The 22,971-nt window shown below is 52.6% G+C and overlaps 10 protein-coding genes across 10 annotated transcripts; 5 read left to right on the top strand and 5 right to left on the bottom strand.

Moving 5' to 3' along the window:
• Positions 1 to 1,626: 1,626 nt before the first annotated feature.
• On the top strand, positions 1,627 to 3,197 carry BDP55DRAFT_680762 (GPI anchored serine-threonine rich protein). The gene has a single exon (XM_060576133.1). It carries the CDS (start codon positions 2,124 to 2,126, stop codon positions 2,742 to 2,744), a length of 621 nt encoding a protein of 206 aa, XP_060423840.1. The 5' UTR covers positions 1,627 to 2,123; the 3' UTR covers positions 2,745 to 3,197.
• A 2,010-nt stretch (positions 3,198 to 5,207) lies between these two features.
• BDP55DRAFT_563830 (amino acid permease) lies at positions 5,208 to 6,950 on the top strand (the record flags this gene model as incomplete). Its single annotated transcript, XM_060570278.1, has 2 exons — positions 5,208 to 5,401; positions 5,471 to 6,950. 2 exons carry the CDS (start codon positions 5,208 to 5,210, stop codon positions 6,948 to 6,950), a joined length of 1,674 nt encoding a protein of 557 aa, XP_060423839.1.
• An 85-nt stretch (positions 6,951 to 7,035) lies between these two features.
• Positions 7,036 to 7,844, bottom strand: BDP55DRAFT_680756 (uncharacterized protein). The gene is made up of 3 exons (XM_060576132.1): positions 7,673 to 7,844; positions 7,219 to 7,612; positions 7,036 to 7,154 (listed from the first exon to the last, which is right to left on the bottom strand). Exons 2-3 carry the CDS (start codon positions 7,595 to 7,597, stop codon positions 7,099 to 7,101), a joined length of 435 nt encoding a protein of 144 aa, XP_060423838.1. The 5' UTR covers positions 7,598 to 7,612; positions 7,673 to 7,844; the 3' UTR covers positions 7,036 to 7,098.
• Positions 7,845 to 11,176: 3,332 nt separating this feature from the next.
• On the top strand, positions 11,177 to 12,400 carry BDP55DRAFT_733580 (PUA-like domain-containing protein; the record flags this gene model as incomplete). The annotated part of the gene is made up of 1 exon (XM_060580111.1): positions 11,177 to 12,400. One exon carries the CDS (start codon positions 11,177 to 11,179, stop codon positions 12,398 to 12,400), a length of 1,224 nt encoding a protein of 407 aa, XP_060423837.1.
• Positions 12,401 to 13,392: 992 nt separating this feature from the next.
• On the bottom strand, positions 13,393 to 15,013 carry BDP55DRAFT_620736 (uncharacterized protein). Its single transcript, XM_060571341.1, has 2 exons — positions 14,261 to 15,013; positions 13,393 to 14,190 (listed from the first exon to the last, which is right to left on the bottom strand). The coding sequence occupies exons 1-2, from the start codon at positions 14,880 to 14,882 to the stop codon at positions 13,508 to 13,510; spliced, it is 1,305 nt and encodes a 434-aa protein (XP_060423836.1). The 5' UTR covers positions 14,883 to 15,013; the 3' UTR covers positions 13,393 to 13,507.
• Positions 15,014 to 15,532: 519 nt separating this feature from the next.
• Positions 15,533 to 16,459, top strand: BDP55DRAFT_697930 (putative NAD dependent epimerase/dehydratase; the record flags this gene model as incomplete). Its single annotated transcript, XM_060577737.1, has 2 exons — positions 15,533 to 15,967; positions 16,064 to 16,459. The coding sequence occupies 2 exons, from the start codon at positions 15,533 to 15,535 to the stop codon at positions 16,457 to 16,459; spliced, it is 831 nt and encodes a 276-aa protein (XP_060423835.1).
• An 84-nt stretch (positions 16,460 to 16,543) lies between these two features.
• On the bottom strand, positions 16,544 to 17,693 carry BDP55DRAFT_620733 (glutathione-dependent formaldehyde-activating enzyme; the record flags this gene model as incomplete). The annotated part of the gene is made up of 1 exon (XM_060571340.1): positions 16,544 to 17,693. Exon 1 carries the CDS (start codon positions 17,666 to 17,668, stop codon positions 16,544 to 16,546), a length of 1,125 nt encoding a protein of 374 aa, XP_060423834.1. The 5' UTR covers positions 17,669 to 17,693.
• A 362-nt stretch (positions 17,694 to 18,055) lies between these two features.
• On the bottom strand, positions 18,056 to 19,639 carry BDP55DRAFT_733576 (major facilitator superfamily transporter; the record flags this gene model as incomplete). Its single annotated transcript, XM_060580110.1, has 1 exon — positions 18,056 to 19,639. The coding sequence occupies one exon, from the start codon at positions 19,637 to 19,639 to the stop codon at positions 18,056 to 18,058; it is 1,584 nt and encodes a 527-aa protein (XP_060423833.1).
• A 544-nt stretch (positions 19,640 to 20,183) lies between these two features.
• On the top strand, positions 20,184 to 21,562 carry BDP55DRAFT_733575 (vesicle transport V-SNARE protein; the record flags this gene model as incomplete). The annotated part of the gene is made up of 3 exons (XM_060580109.1): positions 20,184 to 20,257; positions 20,693 to 20,753; positions 20,819 to 21,562. The coding sequence occupies 3 exons, from the start codon at positions 20,184 to 20,186 to the stop codon at positions 21,560 to 21,562; spliced, it is 879 nt and encodes a 292-aa protein (XP_060423832.1).
• Positions 21,563 to 21,744: 182 nt separating this feature from the next.
• BDP55DRAFT_563727 (thiamine pyrophosphokinase) lies at positions 21,745 to 22,640 on the bottom strand (the record flags this gene model as incomplete). The annotated part of the gene is made up of 3 exons (XM_060570271.1): positions 21,745 to 22,308; positions 22,361 to 22,446; positions 22,499 to 22,640. 3 exons carry the CDS (start codon positions 22,638 to 22,640, stop codon positions 21,745 to 21,747), a joined length of 792 nt encoding a protein of 263 aa, XP_060423831.1.
• Positions 22,641 to 22,971: the final 331 nt, after the last annotated feature.

Genomic DNA, 22,971 nt, shown 5'->3' with positions numbered 1-22,971 from the left:
TGGAAACGTTCGGCTTGCGGATCCGGCGCCGAGTTCAGATTCGCCGGGACTCCACATCCGAGGCCCGCCGCTCTTAGTTCGGAGAGAGAGTATCCTGTTCTCTCTATTCAACATCAAGTGATAGAATATGACGATCTCTTTCTTTCGCCAGTATCAACTGTAACTCTTCCTTTGTGCCATTCAGTGCAGGCTAAGAAGATGTTGGCATGGACATGTCAAGCAGACATTGGCCATAACCAGCAAATGTGGAAATTGACAGACTGCATTAGTTTGGAAGATACAGCACTTGGTCAGACTGTATTGCATTTTTTATCCCTCATTCGCCAAAGATATGCCCTGTTGGGTATCGGAGCAGAGCGCAATATTAACTTTCAACTGGTACAATTTGCCTTACGAAGCCATTCTAACTTCTGTTTCACATCCTCCTCATCTTCGCGTCCTATTTGCCTTATTCATTGTTTCGGCCAATATGATTCTAGAGAGAACGCCTGGCCTTGGTCGTCTTCAGAAAAAAAGAATTCGGTTCGCTTGCAAGATATACTACTCTCAGCCCTCGTCTAGTGCTGACGCTGTTGGTTGTAGCTTTCGCTGGTGGATGATACGAACGAGAAGTTTGTTGACAGTCATCTGCGATCGAAATCTGCAGAAGTGCAGCACGCAACATGAAGACAAAGCCTAAGAAGGATTCACTGCCATCAATCCTGCAATAAAATTGGAACTTCCAGCCAAAGTACGACGCAGAGCTAGTCGAACACGAACGCCCGTTAAGTCGAGGCTAACTTCAACCTAAGGCACGTCAGAGTCAGGGGCCTATCACCAATGGAAGATCTCTCGCAGCTTTGCCTAATGACCATGGATGTCTTTCGCGACGGCCTCATTTACTTGTTTGATCGACCCCGGTATCTCATTGGCCGTTCGAGTTTGCTTGTGCAGGTGGCCGAGGTCGAGTGGGTGTACCTGGTCCGAGATTTGTGCCACAACGCCCGCATGTGTGGGCTAGCGGGTAGGGCGCTGTGAATAGGAGACAGTTTAATGACCTGCATTCACGAGGATGTAGGGACAGTAAATTTCATTCCGAGACCCAAAAACGAGTGGAGTGGCTCTTTGAACCAATCGATATCCGATAGAGTCACGCACGATGCTTGGGCAATGATCGCAAGCTCGATAAACATCGAGAGACCATCTCATCCCAAATTGTATCGGCCAAAGAACAAACGATTACCTTTCCCTTATGAGCTGAGCTTTACAGGACGAGAAGAGGGATTGAGAAAGCATCACTTGGCACTGCCAATTGGAGGGAAATCTAGGCTACTATGACAACGTCACAACGACGTTGCAAGCCACTCGCCGTAGTCAAATTAAAACAAAGTTAGCTGCCGACAGCTGAAAAACAAGCTTAAAGTTGATTCGGCAGCACGATACCATGTACACAGCCTGCCGCAACAATGCATAATCAACAGGAGCTAAGTCCTGCCTGCAGTGCTAGCAGCGGTTTGACAGGCAGATAGAGTGACAGACTCCTGGAAACAAGCCTAGCCCAGGGTGATCGTGTCTGGGTTCAGAGTGTCTGGTTGATCGTGTTCCTCGAATCAGCCCAGCCTGAGAGATCGTGGTTACTGAGAGATCGTGGTTACTGAGAGATCGTGGTTATCGAGACGAGCGGGGTAACTCCTCCCCGTGCTTACCTGCCGCCACGAGAAGCTGAGCCCTCAAAATAAGCAATTGCTTAACCCCAGACCCTAGTTCCCCGACGCCACCATCACCTCCTCTAACTTTGCTCAACGGCCACTTGGGAAGCGACTCTGACATTACGGGCTACTTTAGCTGCAGGAACAGAAAGATGCAGTTTGCTGTGTGGCACCGTTGTGATACCTTCAATTGGACGCCACCACCTAACTGCTGGCTGTTCATCTCCGTTCAGTGTGGCAGCTGAAATGCTGCATCTCCGAGGAGCAGTTGCACAGGGCCCAATATCACAGCCTTACGTTGTGCGCCGTATACTTAAGGACGAGAGTTCCAAGAGAACGTAGAAGGGAATATCAGGTCAACCCGGATACTCAGCAGATCAACCTTCATCAGCAACCCTTCACTCTCGTTTCAGCACACTCGCTTTCGTAGCAATCATGCTTCAGCTCAAGAAACTTCTTGTTCTGGCTCTTCCAGCCTTGGCTCTCGCCGACGAGGCCTTCTCTCCTCTGAAGCGACAGATAGTAGAGATTCCTTGCAGCGAGTCAGGTCGCAAGGACTGCGGCGACGGTTGCATTCCCCTGACGTACACCTGCTGCCCAGACCAGCAGGGCGGTTGCCCCTTGACATCCACGTGTTGGCTCGGCAATAACGGCCAGTATGCGTGCTGCCCGATCGGCAAGCGATGCGTCGGGCCCGGCGGTGTCAACACGGAACCCGGCTCGACGGTGACGTCCACCCTTTTCTTCACGGAGTCGGTTCCGGACGAGGAGACTTCCACGTCCTTCTTGGCCTCGACGTCCACCGCGACCTTCACCCTCACTTCCGAGATTGAGAGCACCTCGACAGAGACTTCTCTTGTGGCTGAGCCGACTACGTCTCTTCCAGCCACTCCGGTTATTTCTTCTCACTCGACGACGGCTGCTGTACTGCCGACTATCACTGCCAACAGCACCACGGCTCGCCCGCCTCCGGTCACGGTGAACGGAGCGAACACCCACGGTGGCTCGATCCTTCAGGCTATGGCCGCCGGTGCCATAGCTTTGCTTGCTCTTTGAAACTTGTATACTGAGATGGGATTGCGTTTGATGCTCGGGGGTCAAGAGAGTTCGTATATTCGAGGAGTAATAGTCGTGTCAAGAAATGGGCGGACGAATGTGGGTATGGGGGGAGAGAGGATCGATAGCTTTTGCAGCCAAAACGTAATGGAAATTGAAATTGACAGGTTGGATCTCGTCTCCCCAACTTTCTGTATTGCTATGGGATCCGCCGCCAGTATGGTTTGGCCGACATAAGTCTCGTGCTTGCCTTTGGAATCCGGGGCTCCGGACCCAGGCGCGCAAAGTGGCGTGCTTTCTCGTGGGGGACGTGTGATTAAAGGGCGCAAACAAGGCGCAACGGACATGTGGAAACCTAGACGGGGTTCGCGTCGTCGTTATCATGGTGGTGACGCAGGTTTGACACCTAGACTAAAACGTTTGAGTCAAGCATGATCACGGTGATATTTCGTATCTCTGAGCGAGCGGCCAAGAACGACGACGTTGAGCCGCCTGTCAGCTAAAGAAACTTATAAGTCGGGATCGGGATCGGGATGGGTGACCGACAAGGCACTAGTGAAAAGAGCTGGCGTCGGATCAGTATTCCGTTTCTCTTGGCCGGCATGCTGGATGCGGGGGAAACGGCAACTTTGAACCTCCACCGGTCCGTATCAAGGGTACCAAACAACGGGGACTGGTAGAATTGGAGATGGACGGTATCAATTACCCTTTCCAGCTCCCCGGTCACGGCTGATAAGCTTTGCAAGTCCCTTGTTCTGAAGAAATGACAAAGCTGAGTAGTGTTCGCGAACGCCGACAGCAGGATTCTCACAATAGGATTTGTCTCGTATCAACCGCGGCGGTACAGAAGTCTGCCTCCCAAAAACATTGTCTTCAAACTTGGGCTTCCTGAAAGTGGATGTCTGAGTTATTGCGTGCTGGTCAGGCGATCCTTATCGAGAGCGCGGCTCGGCACAAGGCAGCTCCAGGAACGCGACAGACTTAGATGCAAAGTCTCCGTATTACGACATAGCGATTCAGGTGTTTGGTGAACATCGACATCGGTGTTTAGAGACGTCTTTCGGAGCAAGTTTCCCAACATCCAATCAGACACCTGACAGGCTTCCCCAGGACCGAGAGGCCAGGCCGAGGATGGTGACACACTGCAACTGGGAATTTTGCGCGATTTGATGGGATTTGGCGAGTGCTTGTGCCGCCCAAAATTCCCAAATTCAAGGGACTCTGGAGAAAAAGACGAAAAATTTACGTGATAGTTTGGTATGAGGGCGGGTACCATCGGTGTTTACCCCGTCGTGGGCCGTGGCATCTGAGATGCAGCCACGTGATACGGGGTCTTCTGCCCAAGTACTTCGTACGGAGTAAGGTAGGGTACAGATGTAAGTACCGGGCTGGTCTTAGGTAAGCCGCGGCTTGAATGTTTGCAGTTGTTCCGGGAGGTACGTACTGCTGCCTCCAATTCCCCAGTCCTGAGGTTCCCCCAATTCCTTCTGCCTGAGCCTCCAATTTGGCCGCAGATTTTCTCGGTGACAACTGCAACCACTTTCACTACCTGTTTTCCTCACGGTCTCAAGTCTCTCAGCAATTCATTCCAGTAATCAACATGCGCCATCCTCGGACGTTAGCCTCTTATCAATACGGTGTGCCCGAATGTGTGGCCGAGTGTGGATGTCGTGTGGACTGCCAAGTAGATAAGCCTTCCGTCCGAGTTTACCCCATGGGTTCGCCATGAAAACGTTACCACACAGAAACAGCTGATGGACTGCTAGGTTTCTGCTTTTGGCTTAGCTCTTCCCCATGACTGGATCTGCCCGCCTTCTGCACCAGTCAGTGCCGAGAAGCCCTTTGCGCCTTTCGCCTCCAAACAACATCCAACAAGGGTTCAGCAGTTGTTGCCCGCGCCATGGCATACACGCAGACACGCAGAGTCAGTCTGTCGAATATTACCCACGCCGCAGAGGAGTACACAGCGTACCATCAATACGTCACGTCGGCATGCCCAGCAACACCGACTCATCGTCCACAAGGGTTGTCTCATCAGCGTGGGAGCGCGGGCAGAAAACAATGGGTTAGAAACCAACGGAGGCAGCTTCCGTTGCTTGGTCAAGTTCGAGGCCCACGTACAAGTGTAAGCTGCCCGTCTCACGACAGACGGGAAGCTTTCGCCATGCTGCCCATCGCCCCGACTCCATAATACTGCAGCCATTCCCCTCCTCTGCCAGAAGCTTGGCCCTTTGTTCGCGTCGTTCAACTCTTCGCGTTCTAGAATCGTTCCGTGGTTGCGCCGGGGACGCCCACCGACAAGCCTTGTCTGCGACCAGAGAAAAAAAAGTTGCCGTATTAATATACCATTGCTACCCGCCCGCCCACGTCGCATACTCTCTCCCCCTCGACTGCTCTTCTGCTTTTTTCTTTTCTTCGCCCAAACCAAAGTCGAGCTCGGTAGATTACAACTACGATTCGACAATGGAGACTGCGGACAAAGATTACAGAGGCGGCGGTCCCTTGACCGACGTCGAGTCCAAGCACAATGGGGAGTCCTACCCCCGCGACGTCAACTTCGCCGCACTCAGCGATCCCAACGACCTGGTCAACTCGCATGACCAGCTTTCGCGTGGCTTGAAGAGCCGACACATTCAGTTCCTGGCACTGGGTGGCGCGTACGTTTCCCGCCTTTATGCGCACCTTTAATTGGGTTGAAGTGGACGCAAGCTGACAGTTACCTACAGCATCGGAACCGGTCTCTTCGTCGGCTCAGGCAGTATCCTCTCAGCAGTTGGCCCCGCGCCGCTGTTCATGGGATACCTCTCCATGATGATTGTCGTGTGGAACATCATGAACAATCTCGGAGAGATGGCCACCTACCTCCCGCTCAAGGGAATCTCGATTCCCTACTTTGTCGAACGCTTCGTCGAGCCCAGTTTGGCTTTCGCTGCCGGTTGGAACTACTGGTACGCATACGCCATGCTCGTTGGCGCCGAGGCCTCGGCCGGCGCAATCCTTCTCGACTACTGGAAAACACCCGTACCATCGGCCGTTTGGATCACAATCATCCTGCTCGTCACTCTCGCTCTCAACATTTTCGCTGTCGAAGTCTTTGGCGAGGCCGAGTTCTGGTTCGCGAGTATCAAGCTCATCACCATCTTGGGTCTCATCATGGTGAGCTTCGTCATCATTCTCGGCGGTGCCCCCGACGAAGGTCGCATCGGCTTCCTCTACTGGTACGACCCAGGCGCAATTACACCATACCTTGTAGGCGGAAACACTGGAAAGTTCTTGGCCTACTGGACAGGTTTCGTCCGCGCCGGGTTCGCCTTCATCACCTCCCCCGAGCTGATCGCCCTCGCGGCCGGTGAGACCGTTGCCCCTCGCCGCAACATCCCCAAGGCCGCTCGCCGATTCGTCTGGCGTCTGGCCATCTTCTACGGCCTCGGATCCCTCATGATTGGCGCCATCACCCCTTCCAACGACGAGAGACTCCTCAGCCCCGACTCCAACGCCGCTGCCTCCCCGTGGGTTATCGGCATCCAGCGCGCTGGCATCGGCGGCCTGAACCACGTCATCAACGCCGCGATTCTCACCAGTGCATGGAGTGCTGGCAATGCCTTTCTGTACTCTGGCAGCCGTATCCTCTACAGCTTGGCCCTCAACAAGCAGGCCCCTCGCTTCTTTGCCCGGACAACCAAGCGCGGTGTTCCCTACACCGCCGTCCTCGGCACCTGGTCGATTGCTTTGCTCTCCTACCTCACCGTCAGCAGCGGAACATCAACCGTCTTCACCTGGTTCATGAACATTAGCACCATTTCCGGCTTCATCGCCTGGATCGTCGTCATGATCACCTACCTCCGCTTCCGCAAGGCCATGATCTACCACAACATGATGCATCGCCTGCCCTTCAAGACGCCCCTCCAGCCCTACTTTACCTGGTTCATTCTCGGCCTCCTCGTCATCCTTACCCTCACCAACGGCTTCCAGGTCTTCTTCCCTGGTCACTGGAGCGTCTCGGACTTCTTGGCAGCGTACATTACTCTGCCCATCTTCTTCGTGCTGTACATTGGCCACAAGATCTGGTTCCGCACGCCGATGGCGCGCAACATCGCTGATGTAGATGTCTTGACTGGCGTTCCGGAGATGGAGGCCATGGCGGAGCTTGATGAGGAGCCTATCCCGAAGAACCTTCTGCAAAAGATCTGGTTCTGGCTTGCTTAGATTTATGGAAGGCACGGAAAAGCCTATAGTTGGGCATTTACTTCAAAGTTCTAGATACCAAGCAGAATAAATTGCATCGTTCAAATGTCGACGTTCTCCAGTTCGCTTAGCCTGTGAAATTACGTTCCGTCTGCTCCTAAAGTCAACTTTAGGATCCCCCGCCACCACCAGCATCGCCATTAGCAAAGACGTTCCGCGATGTACCTGTGGGACCACTATGTTAGCGCAGCGCAAGCGACAACGCCAAACAACACTTCGCAACACTCACCTGCTCTCCGAGCCGTAGTCTCAATAATCCGTCCCTCCTCGTCAACGTGATACGACTTCCCTTCATGGGTAGGCAGGGCCTCAACTGCCCTCACAGCAGGAGGTTTCAGCATCCTCTTGAACTTGCTCAAGGCGCTATTCGGGTCGGCAGGCGTCTTGGCCTTGGGTATTTCCTTGACGACGCGCGTAGAGACGTAGTGGTAGTTGTCGGACCGAGCGGGCTGGGGCTCGGTGCCTCGGAGGGGTTGGTCGGTGTTGCTTTCGGCGTTGCGGATGAGCGGGTGCAGGGAGTTGGTGTCGGAGGCGACGAGGGTGTCTTGGCTGAAGACGGAGGGGCTGTAATCTTTGGGATCGGTGTGAGACGCTTGGTTGCTAGCCATGGTTGAGGAGAGTCGCTGCGCGCAGATCTCGTTAGCTAGGATCTTTGAATTTGGAAGTAGCAAATTGTCGCAAACCCAAGAGAGGATATCGAGTATGCTGCTTTTGCGCCCAGTTATGTAGTCAAAATACCAAAAGCATAACTGCGCCTGACCAAGTCAACCTATTTCATTCGAGAAGCTGCACATTCTGCCGCCAGCATCTGCTGACGCTCAATTTCGCCGTCCGGGAACTGGCACGAAACTCCGGCGTTCGTGTGCGATGGCAGATGCGCCAATCGAAGGAAGGATCCTGGCCAAGCCTGTTGCTCATTCGTGCTAGAGCAGCCAAGCCGTAATACTTCACTTGCTGGTCGGGCGTCTTCGTAAACAGGCTTCGGTAGGACCGGTGTGGCACAGTAGCCAGTATCAGATCAGGTGCCAGGCGGGGAGGGGGTTTATTTTCTATGGGCTTCTACGGAGTATATATTTGATCAATGTTTCTCTTGTTCTTAATAGATCCATGGGCAAGGCCTTTCAAATCACATAGTCGAGTTGAACAGGGATCTAGGACTTCTTCCACTCGTAATTGTCAATACCCTTGGGCCAACATCACTGCGACGAGGGCAGGCACTTCCTCGGGGTGCAGGGCACCTGCCTCATTGCTAGCTACAGTCGTTCAATCGAGCGATATGCTGTCCCAGGACCTAGCATTATTTTCTTTCATTCAGAGGCATGCAGCATAGGAATTGAGAACAAGACATAGCACAACAGAGTAGACGTGAAGCCCACTTGCGAAAGTCCCATTTGGTGTATGACCCACCCAACCAACCAAAATTATAGAATTACTTTTTACTTCTTTAAGTAATTTGTAACTTTAGACTTGATCCCAGTCAAGTTCCTTTGTTTGTTAGCTTGACTGAGGGGCACGTCGCATTGCGCAGTCCGAGAGTGATAGTCAACTGCGTTTCGATTGGCTGCATGTCTGCAATATCCTTGCTAGGCCTCAGCTACCAGTCACGAAACAGTCGAGTAAATCTTGAAAAGTAAAAGTTTAGAATTACGTGGAAGGGTGGTACTCATTCTCTACGTACTGTCTCTCTAGCTTACATAACCTGGCGCGCGCACGCTCACATAATATACTACCTAAGGATTTCCGGAAAACTTTAGAATTACAATTGTAACTTTTTTAAAAACTTTATTCAAATCCTCTAACTCTTCACCGCTTGATGGTATGATCCCTGCCATTTTCTTCCAAAATGCAACATGTCCTTTGTGTTAGTGCGCATTTGCGACGTAGTCCCGGTGTCTGTCTGAGAAGTATAAAGGCCCAACATCCGTCCACACATACCTCTTTGTCCCGATTCACAACCTTGCCTCCCCCCCCCCCCCCATAATACCTCAGTCACACAGAGGCCACCGCTTATTGATTGTCACTTAGAAAAGAGTAGATCAAGTATTGATTTGATCGTCTCAAGATACATGCAATTAATCTCCTCATACAGCACTTGCTAATCTGTCATCCCATCTCAGCAGGAGACAAGAGGATCATTGACCTGGCATTTGTAGTCGGTCACGTCAAGAGCAGAGGAACGTCACATCAACACAATTCATGAATACGCTTTCATAAACAAAAGCTGCAAACAAGTAAACACATACTACAAAGGCATATTGCAAGTACATATCATAAACAAGGCTTGGAAGGCAACCGCCGACCACAGAAACAGCTAGATTCCGCAGTTGTAGCATCCTAATAGAGCTCAATTGCGAATCGCATATAATATCAGAGTAGCTGGACAAGACAACATGCTCCCAAAAAGAGCAACGTCCTATGAAGTGCTACCATAACAAACCTACTTCAACTAAGCTGTCACGGCGTCTAGAGGTCATTCACACAAAAGCCTAAAATTGCTGATAACAAGACCACCCTCGAGAGACCTACGAAGGGATTCATCTCAGTTGTGACCTCGCCGGGATTACATACCTCCCTTGAGATAGGCCTCTGAAGTAGACCTTCGTCTCAATCCAAGACCTATTCTGCGTGAGCGCATCGGTCGCCATTGCCAGAACATAGTTGGTAAGTTGCGCGCCCTGACTCATCACCAACAACCCACCACAAGTACCAGAACAAGTCTGAGAATCCAAGGGCTCGGGTCTCTCTACGTCGCCGGGGACACAACACGTGCCATAATCTGCACTAGAACCTGGCTGATTCCATTTCCGCGGACTACCTCTCCGACCGCCTTTCCATCAACCTGAGTCAGCAGGAAAGACCGACCCGTTTCTGCCTGAATCATCGGGGGTTCGTTTCCTAACTTCCGGGCGGACTCGGTGAAACGGCTCCACTTTACGGCCCTGAGGCCGAACATTCACACTTCCCAGGCCCGGCGTGTCAATCACCACTTCCGAGTGCACCGGCCTAAGGCTCTCGTCTCCTCACAACTTGGTTGATGCCTCGATACCTCGAGGCTGGTCTTCCTCTCTAATCTCCACTCTAAGTCAACTTCTCTTCTTTCTTTTCTTTCTTCCTCTTCTTTTTTTTCTTCCTTCCTCTTCTTTTTTTTCTTCTCTTCTTTTTTTCGTCCACATCACAACTTCACAAGCTTCAACTAACAACTGCTTTTGCTCTACACCAACAAAAGCAGTCATCTCCAAACACCAAGCAGCATTCACCCTCCTGTAAGTGGCTTTTGTCTTCTTCATCATGCTCCCCTTCACCAACCTCTCCTTTATCGACTTCCTTTGCATTACCTTCCCCTTATCAGCATCATCGACATGATCAACATCCCCTATGCCAAAGCCACTCCTCATTGTCATTATTGTTGTCATTTTCGTCCTTCCCTGCTTTGATGGGTTTGTCTCTTTGTTACCTTCATCGTCTTCATTTTTCTTATTATCCTTCTCATCGTCATCTTGGTCTTTTCCCTCTTATTATTTTCGTCTCCTATAGTATGTTTGTCTCCTTTGTTACTTTAATTGTTTCTTTTATTTTTATTATAACCACTCTCTCCTTCACCACTTTTAATGTTTCTATCGTTCTTTATCGCTGTAACTCATGTTGCCCTCTACTTTGTTACTTGTATTATTTCTATTATTCTTTATTACTGCAACTCTCTATGTCTGATGTCTGCTCCATCCCTCTCATTGTTTCTATCATTCTTCATCACTGCAATTGCCCTCTCCTTTATCCCTTTCGTTGTTTTTATTATTCTTCATCACTAGAATTGCCCTTACCTTTATCCCTTTAAGTATTTCTATCATTCCTCATCACTGCAATTGCCCTCTCCTTTGTTACTTCCATTGTTTCTATCATTCCTCATTACTGCAATTGCCCTCTCCTTTGTTACTTCCATTGTTTCTATCATTCCTCATCACTGCAATTGCTCATTATTATAATTGCCCTCACCTTTGTCACTTTGAGTGTTCCTATCATTCCTCATCCCTGCAATTGCTCATCACTGCAATTGCTCGTCACTGCAATTGTCCTCTCCTTTGTCACTTCCATTGTTTCCATCATTCCCATCACTGCAACACATCATGCGGTCGCTCTCGCTCGCTCGTATTCGTCCACGATGCTGACTACGATAAACAGTGAAAAGAAACATGAGCCTTTCTCTTGGTTCTGGCAGTGGTGGTCTCGGAGGTGGAGGTGGGGGGGTGGGCTCAGGCCTGCCTCCTACACCTCCCGGCTACGGCGACGTAGCCGCCTACAGCAGGGCCTTCGAGCGGAAGGTCGGCAGCCTTCTTTCGCTGGCTGCAAGGCCAGCGAACACCACTGCCACTGTTGAAGTGGGAAATGTTCGCCGCTTCCTGGGCGGCTTTTTATCCTTCCTCGAGGAGGCCCGGTCGCGCTTCCCCGACCAGCTGCCCGGGGAGCTGTACGACCAGAGATACATGGTAAAGCGGCTCCTGGTGACGATGGCGACGATCCCGCCCGAGGGCGCCGCTGGAAGGAGATTCCGTTTCTTCTCGCCTCCGACAAGAACCAGAGCCCGCGACCTCATCGAATGGCTCAGTTCCGTTGTCAACCAGCCGCTGCCGCCCCCTCAACCGACCATACCCGAGATGCCGCCTCCTCCAGTTCCGGCTTCCTCGACCGCATCAAGACCAACCGGCAACAGCTCCCAACGAAACAGACAGGCCGACGACGTCAAACCGGTCCCTGCCGACCATCCTATCTGGGGTGTCAACCGCATGATGCATGGTATCGCCCTGCGAAAGGGAGGAAAGGTCCGTGTCTTCAATCCTGCCTACATTGAATTCAAAAGGCCCGCCAAGATACTCGGCCACAACGGCTGGGAGGTCGGCCAGTGGGTTCCCGGCCAGCTCAACGCAATGTATCTCGGGGGACATGGAGAGTCCAATGCGGGAATTTCGTACACGAAAGACAAGAACGGCAACATCGGACCAGCCGCGTCGATTATCTTGGCCGACAAGTACGGCGCGATGGACGTCGACCAAGGCGAGACAATCACGTACTGCGGTACCAACTCTATGGAGACGACACGCGATACCCCGGCCGACGGCGCGCAGCTCGTCCGCGGAAACAAAGCTCTCATGGTTTCCAAGGAAAAGAAGACTCCTGTCCGCGTCTTTCGCAAGGCCAAAAAGGGCAGTCAAAACTCCACCTACGCGCCTAAGGTTGGTCTCCGGTATGACGGGCTTTACTACGTCACCGGTTACAGCAAGGCCATCAACGACAAGGGCGGAATTTATCACAAGTTCACTTTGCAGCGTGGTTTTCCCCAGACGCCTCTTGAAGACCTCAGGAACATCCCCAGCAAACAGCAGCGGAGAGACTATGCCAAGATTAACGGCGGGTATTAGTCCTGACAGCGCTGTTCGACTCCACGAATTGAGTTCTTCGGCTACACCAAGAATGGTCTGAACATCAATCACGAGGCACGGTTTCATAATCGGTGGTTTGCGTTTACTTCTCAGCGGCTATACGGCATACGGCATACGACCTCAGTCAACACATACTCCATGTGAAAGCCAGAATACCAACAGGTTTTCGGACGCGGTCTTCTTCCTTTCTTCCTCGGTACCTTATCGTCCATGGACAGCATGAGAATTTTAGCTCTCTGATGGTCTCTTTCAGGCGTTGGCTCGGAAAAATTACAGATACGGTTTTGCTTTTTCTTTCTCTTCAACGACGCGACCTATACAACTTCACTAGACTTCGGAGGGCCTCGAACACAGGATTCTGGTCTTGGGTTTTCAGACACGGTTCCGATCTTTTCTTCGCCTTACGATCTGTTGGTCAAGAGAACCTTACTCTGGGTGGAAGCTTGATGCACATGGGCTGTTCGCTATTTTTCTTCTCTCAAAAACGTGACTCCTCAACTTCAACATACTTCAGATGTCATTGGACTCAGGGTTTCGGTCTTGGAGGTTCAGACATGGTTCCGATTTTTTCCTTACGCCTCACGGTCTGCTGGTTAAGAGAACCTTACTCTGGGTGGAGGATTGATGGGCATGTCTTGTTTTCTGTTCTTCTTTCTCTTTTTTCAAGGCCAAGGGGGGCCACATTGATTTTTATCGGCATGATCAGGCATGATCCACTGGCAATCGTTTCCATTGAAGGATCGAGCCGCTTATTACTTCACATTCTGGGCCTGGGATGAGGCTACCGTGGATGATATCGGCATGGTCAACAGAGTTACTTTTCTATTGAAGGATCGTTTCTAGCTGCATTTTAGGCGTTGACAAGGGGTTTTTCATGGATTCTGAGTCTGCGGATGGTGGAGGTAATATCGGGGGAGAGCAAGGGGATTTCACCACAGGCAGTGACACCAGACAAAACAAATTCGTTATCAGTCAGATCTTGCTTTTACTTCGTGATACTATGACAAGTGAGACATGTGACACCTGTGGAATATGTACAGTCAACGAGGTAAATGTCTGTTGTTTGCTGATGCCTCGATCGAGTCCTCATAAAGAACCACCTCTGTTGTAAAACCACAGCCTAGCATCCTCGATACCCATCGCGCCGACCATGAGTATCCTACCAAACGCGTCAATATCATCAGCAGCAGCATCCCTAAGAGCCTCCTCAAAGCACTGCTTCGTAATAACAAGGTGATGCTTCTCCTTCCAAGCAACAGCAAAGTCAACTACGGTAGGCGCCTTCCAAATATGAGCAGACATGGTCCACGACTGGCAAAACACGTATCGTTGTTCACAGCCGTTTGTGAGCGTGTCGACGAGAACACTGTACGCAACAAGGAAGAAACAGGTGAAGAATATAGTACGGCGGGCTGACTCCTGAAAGATCCATTCTTGCCAAAAGTCCTTGGTCGGGCAGGTAGAGTAGTCTTGCGCTGGGCCTGTTGTAGGCTGTGCTCGTTCCCATTTCACGAATGGCAGCAGGGCGAGGATAGTGTGTTCTAGAGAGGAGAGGGTATGTTGAGCGGATGCTCTCATGGAGATGTCGCCGTCGAAGAGGCGGATAATTTGATAGAGGAGTATGGCGTGGAGACGGGCTAGGATGTCGAGACGACTCTTGGGCATTGGGGAGGCCAGGAGTTCGTGGGCTCTGGCTTGGATGGTGCGTAGTACAAACGAGGCGTTGATTGAGCTCTTGGCTATGTAGAGAGCGCAGCAGGCTTGAGCATCTGGCGAACACACGGTCAGATTTGTTCCATGAAGAATGGACTTGGGATGAGGGTGGCGTGAGGTACTCACCTTGCATGTCTCGGGGCATCTGGGCTCGGTACAGGTAGGGATGGCTCCACGGGGCCTGGTTCTCCATCACCACTGTGGTCGGAACCTTTTTAATTTCATCGAGGGAATATTGGAGACGACTGGCTACCAAAGCTTGAAGTGAGCCTGAGGGAGCGTCATAAGATGGGACGAGCATCTCGTCTGGCTTGGGCGTGAGGGAAGGAGCGATCAGTGGCTCTTCGAAGAAGGCGTCAGTGGTTATGAGTTCGTCAAAGGCTAGATCGAAATTGACGTCTTCCAGGTCTCCCATGTCTAAAGGTAAAAGATCAGGATTCTGAGACCATGGAATGAGAGAGGCGTCGGAACCAGCGCAGTCATCGAGGAGGGGAGCGGGAACTTGGGTCGGGCTGCTTGGATGCTGTTGCCGCCGCCGAGACTTTGGGGTTCGCAGGACGAGATCACCAGCATTCCCCTTCGACCTGCTGGTTGCTGGCGGAGCGGAGTAGTCGCAGGCGATATTCCGCCTCGAGCACCGCAAACATGCGGGCTGGCCATGGTCGCATCTGCGCTTGGCTTTGATGCAAGCTATACACGTCTTTCGCCGGGGCGGTGGATTGGCCCTCTCGAAAAACGAGTTGGACATGTTGGCTTCAATGGTCGCGTCGGTCTTTCTCAATTATCATTTAATGATTGTCTGAAAACTGGGCTTTCTGTGAAGGTTCGGCGATAGCTTCACCATCCTCGAGGAAGCTTTCCAGACGATTTGAATGAGTGCCAAAGCACTGAAAGTGAGCGCTGGAGAGGACTCGTTGAGGCGCTGTCAACACTGCCCAGTAATTATGAGCTTACTTAATCTGGCGGGATTCCGCCAACATTTCCCACCGCATCCTTCATCCTCCATTCTCTTTGTCTACGTCCTCATCTGCAAGAAACACCAAAGTACCTATCGTCACAGCCAATCAACCATGCCGAATATGTGGTCAACATGATCATGCGAAGCTGGCGGCGCTCCGTCGGTCGCGTGTCTCTGGGAAGGAGCCTGGCGATGCGATGAGACCTTCAATGGTGCTGTAAGCTGCGCTGGGGTGACGACCTCAAAAACACATGTTCAACATCTGGGATTCAGTTGATCATCTTGTGAGTATATAAGCCTTCGAGGGAACTCTTCTAACCTGCTATAGATCAAATAGTCTCGTCTAAATAGCACTTCTCAATCGAATTTTACAGCGTGTCGTTCCTCCAATTTCGCTCAAATCATCACACTGCCTTACCCAGCTTCAAACCCACCCAGCCATGTCTCAACACACAATCTTCGTCAGCGGCGCAACAGGTACAGTAGGCGGCTCAGTCGCACGAAACCTCCTTGGAGCCGGCATCGCCGTCCACGCCCTCGCCCGTGACCCAAGCTCTCCCGCTGCTAAAGCCCTCTCCTCCCTCGGCGCGTCTCTCACACCAGGAGGCTACGACAACGAAGGTGCCCTCGAGAAAGCTATGAAAGGCGTCACGGGGGCCTTCCTGAACCTGATGCCCGACTTCGTCGACCATGACTGGGAACTCAAGACTGCAAAGCGCATCATGGCTGCCGCCAAGACGGCAGGCGCCACTCACTTTATCTACAGCAGCAGCTTCTCGGTAGATGCTCCCGAGAAGCTAAAGTACTGGGATCCCGAAAGCTTCACCGCTGTGGTTCTTCTCTCGAAGCAGGCTATTGAGAATGAGGTCCGGAACGTGGGCTTCGAGCACTGAACCATTCTACGACCGGGAAACTTTACGGCGAATTATATCCTGCCCCTCGCCGCAGTGTTCCCCGACCTCGCCAACAAGGGTCGCTTCATCACAGCTCTGAGGCCCGAGACGAAGCTGCCGACGGTGGATCCGAACGATATTGGACAATTTGCGTTGGCAGCGTACGTAGATCCTGACAAGTTTCACACCGAGGAGATCTCGCTTGCATCGGAGCTGCTTACTGCGGATGAGATTACGGGGAAGCTTGCGAGGTTTACGGGGAAGGATATCAGGACTGTGTTTCTGGCTGATGAGGAGGTTGAGGCGCAGAAGGGTGGGAATCCGTTCTTGGCTGGACAGTTGGCTATGCGTGATATGGAGCAATTTGCTGATATTGAAGGGACAAGAAGTTGGGGAGTTCCTCTAGGAACCTTGGACAGGTATCTGGAGCGGGAGAAGGATAGAGTCACGGAGACCTATGGGCATCTTGCGTAGAACTTTGTAGGATGGTTCTTTCACAGGCTCCAACCACGAGAGATGACAGAATACAAGAACCACGAGTCGTAGACAAATCAAACATCATCCGATATTGAACTCCCAAGCCTCACCATGCCTCTCCCTCCCCCACGTCGCCATCCCCTCCCCCAACCCCTCCGTCAACCCAGCATCATACCTCATCCCGCTCTCCGCCCACGCAACCCGTCCCGTCCTCCACGTAATCCACTCCTCCGCCAAAACACCCTCAGGCGCTCTCAAAATCCCAGCAGCAACATTTACCAACCTCTCTCCATTCTCCTGCCTCCTCCCGCTGACCCCAAAGTACGCCATCGCACTCGCGCCGCACGTCCCGCAAAACGACCGCCACACATTCTCAGACGACTTGAACGTCTTCCCCGTCCCGCCGAGTTGCAGGTCCTCCGGCACGGAAGGGGTGATGCAGGATTCCGGGATACAAACCCATCCGATGGCGTGGACGCCCGTTTGCAGACGGCAGTCGTCACAAGCGTCGACGCAGGCCGGCCATTTCCGGGCGTCGACGGGGGAAACCCAGGCTTCGTAGGCTTTATTTTCGAGCATGGAGGCCTGGGGGCGGGAGATTGTAAAGGAGACGCCGCCGCAGTGGCATTGGGCGCGGAGGACCTCTTCGCCGTCTACGCCGACTTCTCGCCCGTGTGTCGTTGATGCTGCGGCTTCGGATCCGGCTGTCTTGGGATTCCAGATGTTTATTTCATTTCCATTCACCCGCGGAAGCCATTCATATAGCCCCCCGCCGGTCGCTGAAGCCGTGTTGACGTGTGTACGTATATCCCAGGCAGCGGGTACATCATCCTGATTCGCATCAAAGATGGCCGTCGAGATAACCCACTCGTCGTCGTCGATGCCCACGTCTCCGATGTGGCAGCTACACGTACTGCAAAAGTACCGCGTGCTCGAGGCCGTCGCGTGGCGGTAGGCCGTGAGAGACGATGATAGCGATGAAGGGGCGATGAAGGAGGGGGATACGCCGGACGGGAGAGGGGCGTGGAAGATGCAGAGGGTCCCGTGGGTGTAGCGGCAGATGCTGCAGTGGCAGAGGTGAACTTTGAGGGGGAGGGAGGTGGTGGGTAGGGTGAGGGTGAAGTTGACGGCTTTGCAGTAGCAACGGGCCGTGAGGGTCTTTGTTGCGGGGTCTGGCCCGGTGGGTTGGAGTTGGGGTTCACTCATTGTGATGTGAGATATTCATCACCATGTCAAGTGTAAAGGAGTAGGTATTCGGTGAAGTACGATGAGATATAAAGAGGCAGTGAGGGGCGGAGCTGGACTTGAGCTACCGGTCTCACTTCCCTTTTCAGCTGAGCGATAAGAATCAACTTGACAGACATGATGGAAGGGCGTGGTTCAAGTCGAGTTAGCCTCAGATGCGGGGTTCGACCGCCATGATAACCACACCGGCAATAGTCTCGACTTGAATAATGTGGCGTTGCGATGTTGGACAATGTTCCTGTAATTATATTTCATGTCAAAAATAGCTAGATTTGGGTAGGTCTAGAGAACTGTCCAAGACAAGGGTATCAATTCACGCGACATTCATGTTTGCTTGGTATCACGATTTCATGATGCGCTCTTCTTCGTCTCCTTCTTGAGCCCCTTGTCTTTTGCGTTCTGACGCCACTCCACACCCCAGTACATGATGGCCAGCAATGCCGGGCTGAAGACAATGTAGAGAAGAGCCAGAAGCGTAAAGGCCCAGCCCACGCCAATCCCATTAATCATGGGGATAATCGCCGCAGTTGCAGCTGCACCAAGCAGACACCTCGTAAAGTTATTCGCCGCCGTCGCAGTCCCGGCTTTGCCTGGATGAATATCGATGATGAGCGTGTTGGTGGTGTTATTGAACCCAATCATGCCGACTCCGAAGAGAAAGAGCAGCACGCATGGGACAGCCACGGGCGCGCGGAGGTGCAGAGCCCAACCCCAGACGAGCAGCAGAATCGAGCTGAGATACAGCAGCGGAAGACCGACTTCGAGGCGGGCTTTCTCAATGGGGAATCCAGTCATGTCTTGCTGACGGGACTTGTCATAAGGAATCCCAAGACGCTTGCAATGCCGGCGGTAGTTCCAGTTGATCAAAGGCCCTACGAGAAAGGCGGCCACGACGGAGCCGCCAGCCATGGGCAGGTACATGAGGCCCACCTTGAGACTGTCGAAGCCGTAAATCTCCTGGAACTGGGTCGGCATGGAGGAGGCGATGGCGTAAAACCCGGCGAATACGATAGCGCTGAAGCCGAGGAGCAGTCCAAGTTCCCTCTCGAAGAGCAGACGAAGTGACTCGAACGGGTTGATCTTGAACTTGAGAGTCGGTTTGGCAGTATTTGACGCTTCTGTCGTTTGTCTCGTCACCGGCGCTCCAGCTCCCTTTTTGGCTCTATAATAGTCCTTGATAAGCTGGAAGCCGGTTCGGTAGAGCTTTGGAGGCCGCACCGAGCCATCGTCTACGATCCTCCGGCAAGTCTCTGGGAAGAAGAGGAGAAGGATGATGAAGAAGACGCCGGCCAAGATGGTAAGAAACCAAAAGATGGACCTCCATCCTAGATATTGTGCCAGAACACCGCCGAGAACTGGGCCGAGTGCTGGTGCCAGAACAATGGGAACAACAGTAAGACCAACGTACTGCCCCCTCTCAGCCGATGTGATGCTATCTGCCACAACAGCTGAAGCTAAAGCGACGGTGCTGCTGGAGCCTGCAGACTGGATACAGCGAACGATGAGCAAAGAAGCGAAGTTCTGCGAGAGTGCAAGGCCAATGTTGGCCGCGATGTAGACGACAAAGCAAATGACATAGGCAGGGCGTCTGCCGCTCTGATCAGCCAGGGAACCGATGAACATGGGCACGATCCCTTGAAAGATCATGTAAGTCGTCAGCGTAAGGTTCATGTCCGAGTCGGAGACGTTGAACTCGTTGGCGAGAACAGTCAAAGCCGGGAGGTAGATTTGCGCGGTGAAGGGCGAAAAGAAGGCAGCCAGCGCGGCTCCTAGCACGATGAAGCGCTTCTCCCATGTCGTATATACTGTGTATGGTGGAGGTTGTGGCTCGTCTGGTGGTGCAGGTGCTTCCTCGTCTACTATCGTTGTCTTGGTAGAGTCGGCTGGTGGCGCTGACATGTCTGAAGATGTAGGACTCGTTGGTCGAGACATGGTTGACGATGATGTTGGATCTCAGTCTTCCCCAGCCTTGCCACAGAGCCTGAAAGTGAGGAGAGTGCAATAAGAGGAACGCCAGGCATGGGACAAATGTATTGATATAGACATGTTATTGCCGAGATCAAGACTTATGATGAAAAAGTCCGTCTGCGGCTAGGTACTTGGCTAGGCAGTCATTGGGGGCATAATCCATAATCGGGCACTTTGGGGGCATTTGGGGGCATCGGGGGCGCAGATGTAATCCATCACCGCTGGTTCGGTGGAACTAATACGACATCGTTGTCAGATTGCATAGTCGGTGCCGAGTCGGCGTGTCTCATCGCACACTGGAGCTGCGACAGTGTCAGGCTAGCGGAGAAAGGCTTCGGTATCTTTCTGTCCTAGTTAATCTGTGCCCCGTGGGCCATTCCTAACCCAAGTAGAAAAAGCATTAGATCCCGGCGATAATCACATTACCGCGTGACTTCTCCATCGCGGACCTCGACCGAAGCCCTCGAGCTGAGTGCTGACCGGCCCGCTCTCGGCAAGGCATTCCATCATGGTCATCTCGTTTATCGACGGTTGTAGAGGGGAGAAAGGGTCCGGCCATAAGAACTTATCCACGTTTGTAAAGTAAGTAGAAGCTATCGTAAGGATCTGGTGAGTGTGTTGAGATATCGAGGTGAAGTTGAAGGTTTAGAGTCACAATTGAACTTACACGGAATGCCAAGAGGGAAGATGGAGCCAGGGGGTAGAGACGGGACCTCCGGGATGGAGCGGACCGTCATCGGTTAAACTCAACACTGTACTCCGTACGGAGTACGTATACACGGTACGGAGTGCCTAAGGACCGATCCCCACCCCGATTGGGAAGGCGGTGACACATTTCCGTGCAGAAGCCACCTGGAGGGTCGGAGGTACCTTCGTACCCAGGGAGAGGGAGGAGGGAGGAGGGAGCTCCAGCATGAAGTGTCCAGAGCTCCATTAGGCGTCAGGCAGTACCTTACCTTGGACTAAGAGACCCTGCTCGCACTCGAGAGACAGCATCTACTCTCTTAATTGCTCTAGTCTCGACAGTTACTCTACCTCGATCCAACAACAGCACTCCGTTACACATCAGTCCAGCATGGTAGGTTACCTCTCAGACTCCCCCCCAGCTTTAAAACCTGGATGCGCCATACTAACAAGCTGCAGAACGTCCAGTACAACTCGGCTCTACGCCAGAGCAAGGCTATCCGCAACAACCTCGAAAAGCTTTCCACCTCAGCTGCGCAACCAGCTGCCCTGACCCCAGCCGAAATTGGAAACGTGTCCGCCTCCCTCGCCTCCTTCTCCAAGACCGTCGATGAATACAATCAACTAGCCCGCCAGGAGCTCGTACCTAAGAAACAAGAAGAAGCCTACGAGCGGGTGAAACGGTTCCGCGATGACCTCTCCGACTTCAGATCACAGGTCGACTCCCTCAAGAAGGCTCGCGAAGAAGCCGCCCTCAGCAACAATCGAGGCGAACTGCTAGGCCGTCGGGCCTATGTTACTGCTACTCCCGAGAACCCCTACGCCAATGTCAATAAGTCATCACAGTTCCACAGCCGAGGAGCATCGACGGGCCAGGCGGGCAGCGGTGGGTTGAGCATGGGCGGGAACGATGTCACAAGGGAACAACACGCTCTACGAGAGCAGAACTTTTTCGCTAGCACCAACTCGGCCTTGGACGAATACATTGCTCGAGGGCAAGCAGTACTGGGCGATCTGGGGACGCAGCGTGAGATGCTGAAGAACACCCAGAAGAGACTCTACTCCGTCGGCAACACGCTGGGCATCTCCGGCGACACCATTCGCATGATTGAGCGCCGCGCCAAGGAAGACAAGTGGATCTTCTGGGCCGGTGTCATCATCTTCTTCCTCTTCTGCTGGGCGTGCATACACTTTTTACGGTAGATGCACATCAGGTTGGAGTTGCGCCGCGAGAGACGAGAAAACGAAGTTGGGGAAATGATCAGGGCAAAAGGCGTTTGGAGTCGGCGGGGTTGCAGCTTATGCGCCGTGCAAATTTTTGGTCATCAAGGAGCTCCCTGTACAACAAGCGACTGTCGACTTTTGTTTTTGACCTTTTTTCTGGCTTATTCAGTGCCCACAAGAGCAATGGTGAAAAGGACCGTTTCGGTCGTCTCGATCTCTACCACCTTGGTCCCGGGCAGCACGTGGTTGCTGGTGCTGATGTGGCCCCCAAACTTGGTTTCCCAGTTCTCCACGTCCCATTCGAGGCCCTGGGTGGTGATGTAGCTGGTCCCGCCGATTGGGATGATGCCGACGTGCTTACCAAAGACGTCCTCGCCGTCTTCGCGGACCCAGATGCTGTGATGGCCGGGCTTGAGGAGGAAGGTCAGGCTCTGGCCAGAGACGAGGTACAGCTTGCCCTGGGAATAGCCCGGGCCTGGCTGGAAGAGGTACAGATGGTGCACCTGGCTGAGTCCCTGGTCGACGCGACCTCCCAATCCCCCGAGGGCCACGATGTCGGTCTTGGGTCCGTGGTTTGATCGGACCCATGAGACGGCCTTGGCAAAATCTGTTGAGTACTGGTCGGGATCATGTATGACTTTTGTTGGCTTTTCCAGCGTTGTGTAGTAGTCCTTGACAGCGGGGAGGAGCGAGTCCAAGTCTCCGATGATGACGTCGAGGTTGTTCTGTATGGGTCAGATAAGCCCCCCCAAGATGGCAAGGGAGCCAAAAACTCACGTATGGAGGATGAGAATGAGCTTGAGCTGCTTTGTTCAGATCGTGTAGCCTGTTTGCTCCGCCATCTGCAGCAACTCGCGTGAGAGCTTCACGGGGGTTAGTAGGGGCTCGGACTAGATGAACGCGACAAGCTCGTACCATTTGCCCATAGTGAGTCAAAGACTGGTGTCTGCTTCACAGGCTGGTTGAGCACGATGAGTGAAAAGTCGCCACTGCTAGGTTGTTCTGGCTTCTTGTCGCGGAGTAGACCTATTGGTCGCCACTCGAAGGTTGGAGACATTTTGAAGAGTCTCTATATTTTGGCACGAAGCAACTTCAGTCAAATAGCCAAAAAGTCAAAAAAGAAAATGTCTCTTGACACAAATGGCCTATGGAAACCCCAATAGGTCAGTTCATAGGAAGTGCAAACGTGACAGACTTTGACCTGATGCTGGTCAAGTGACACAGCTGAGAGTTTGAGGGAATTTGCAATGTAAGGTAACACTGACTTGCAACATGTGCTTTATCCAAGGTTGTCCATGATGCGTTCCTTACTACGTAGGTATCACGCAGGCAGTCATCAGTGTCGCCGGCCCAAAATGGAGTATCTCGCAGAAAGTGGTGCACGGCAT

The sequence above is a fragment of the Colletotrichum godetiae genome, assembly GCF_030913485.1.
Source record: "Colletotrichum godetiae strain CBS 193.32 chromosome Unknown BDP55scaffold_65, whole genome shotgun sequence".
Lineage (NCBI taxonomy): Eukaryota > Fungi > Ascomycota > Sordariomycetes > Glomerellales > Glomerellaceae > Colletotrichum > Colletotrichum godetiae.
This window is presented reverse-complemented; position numbering and strand designations above follow the sequence as displayed.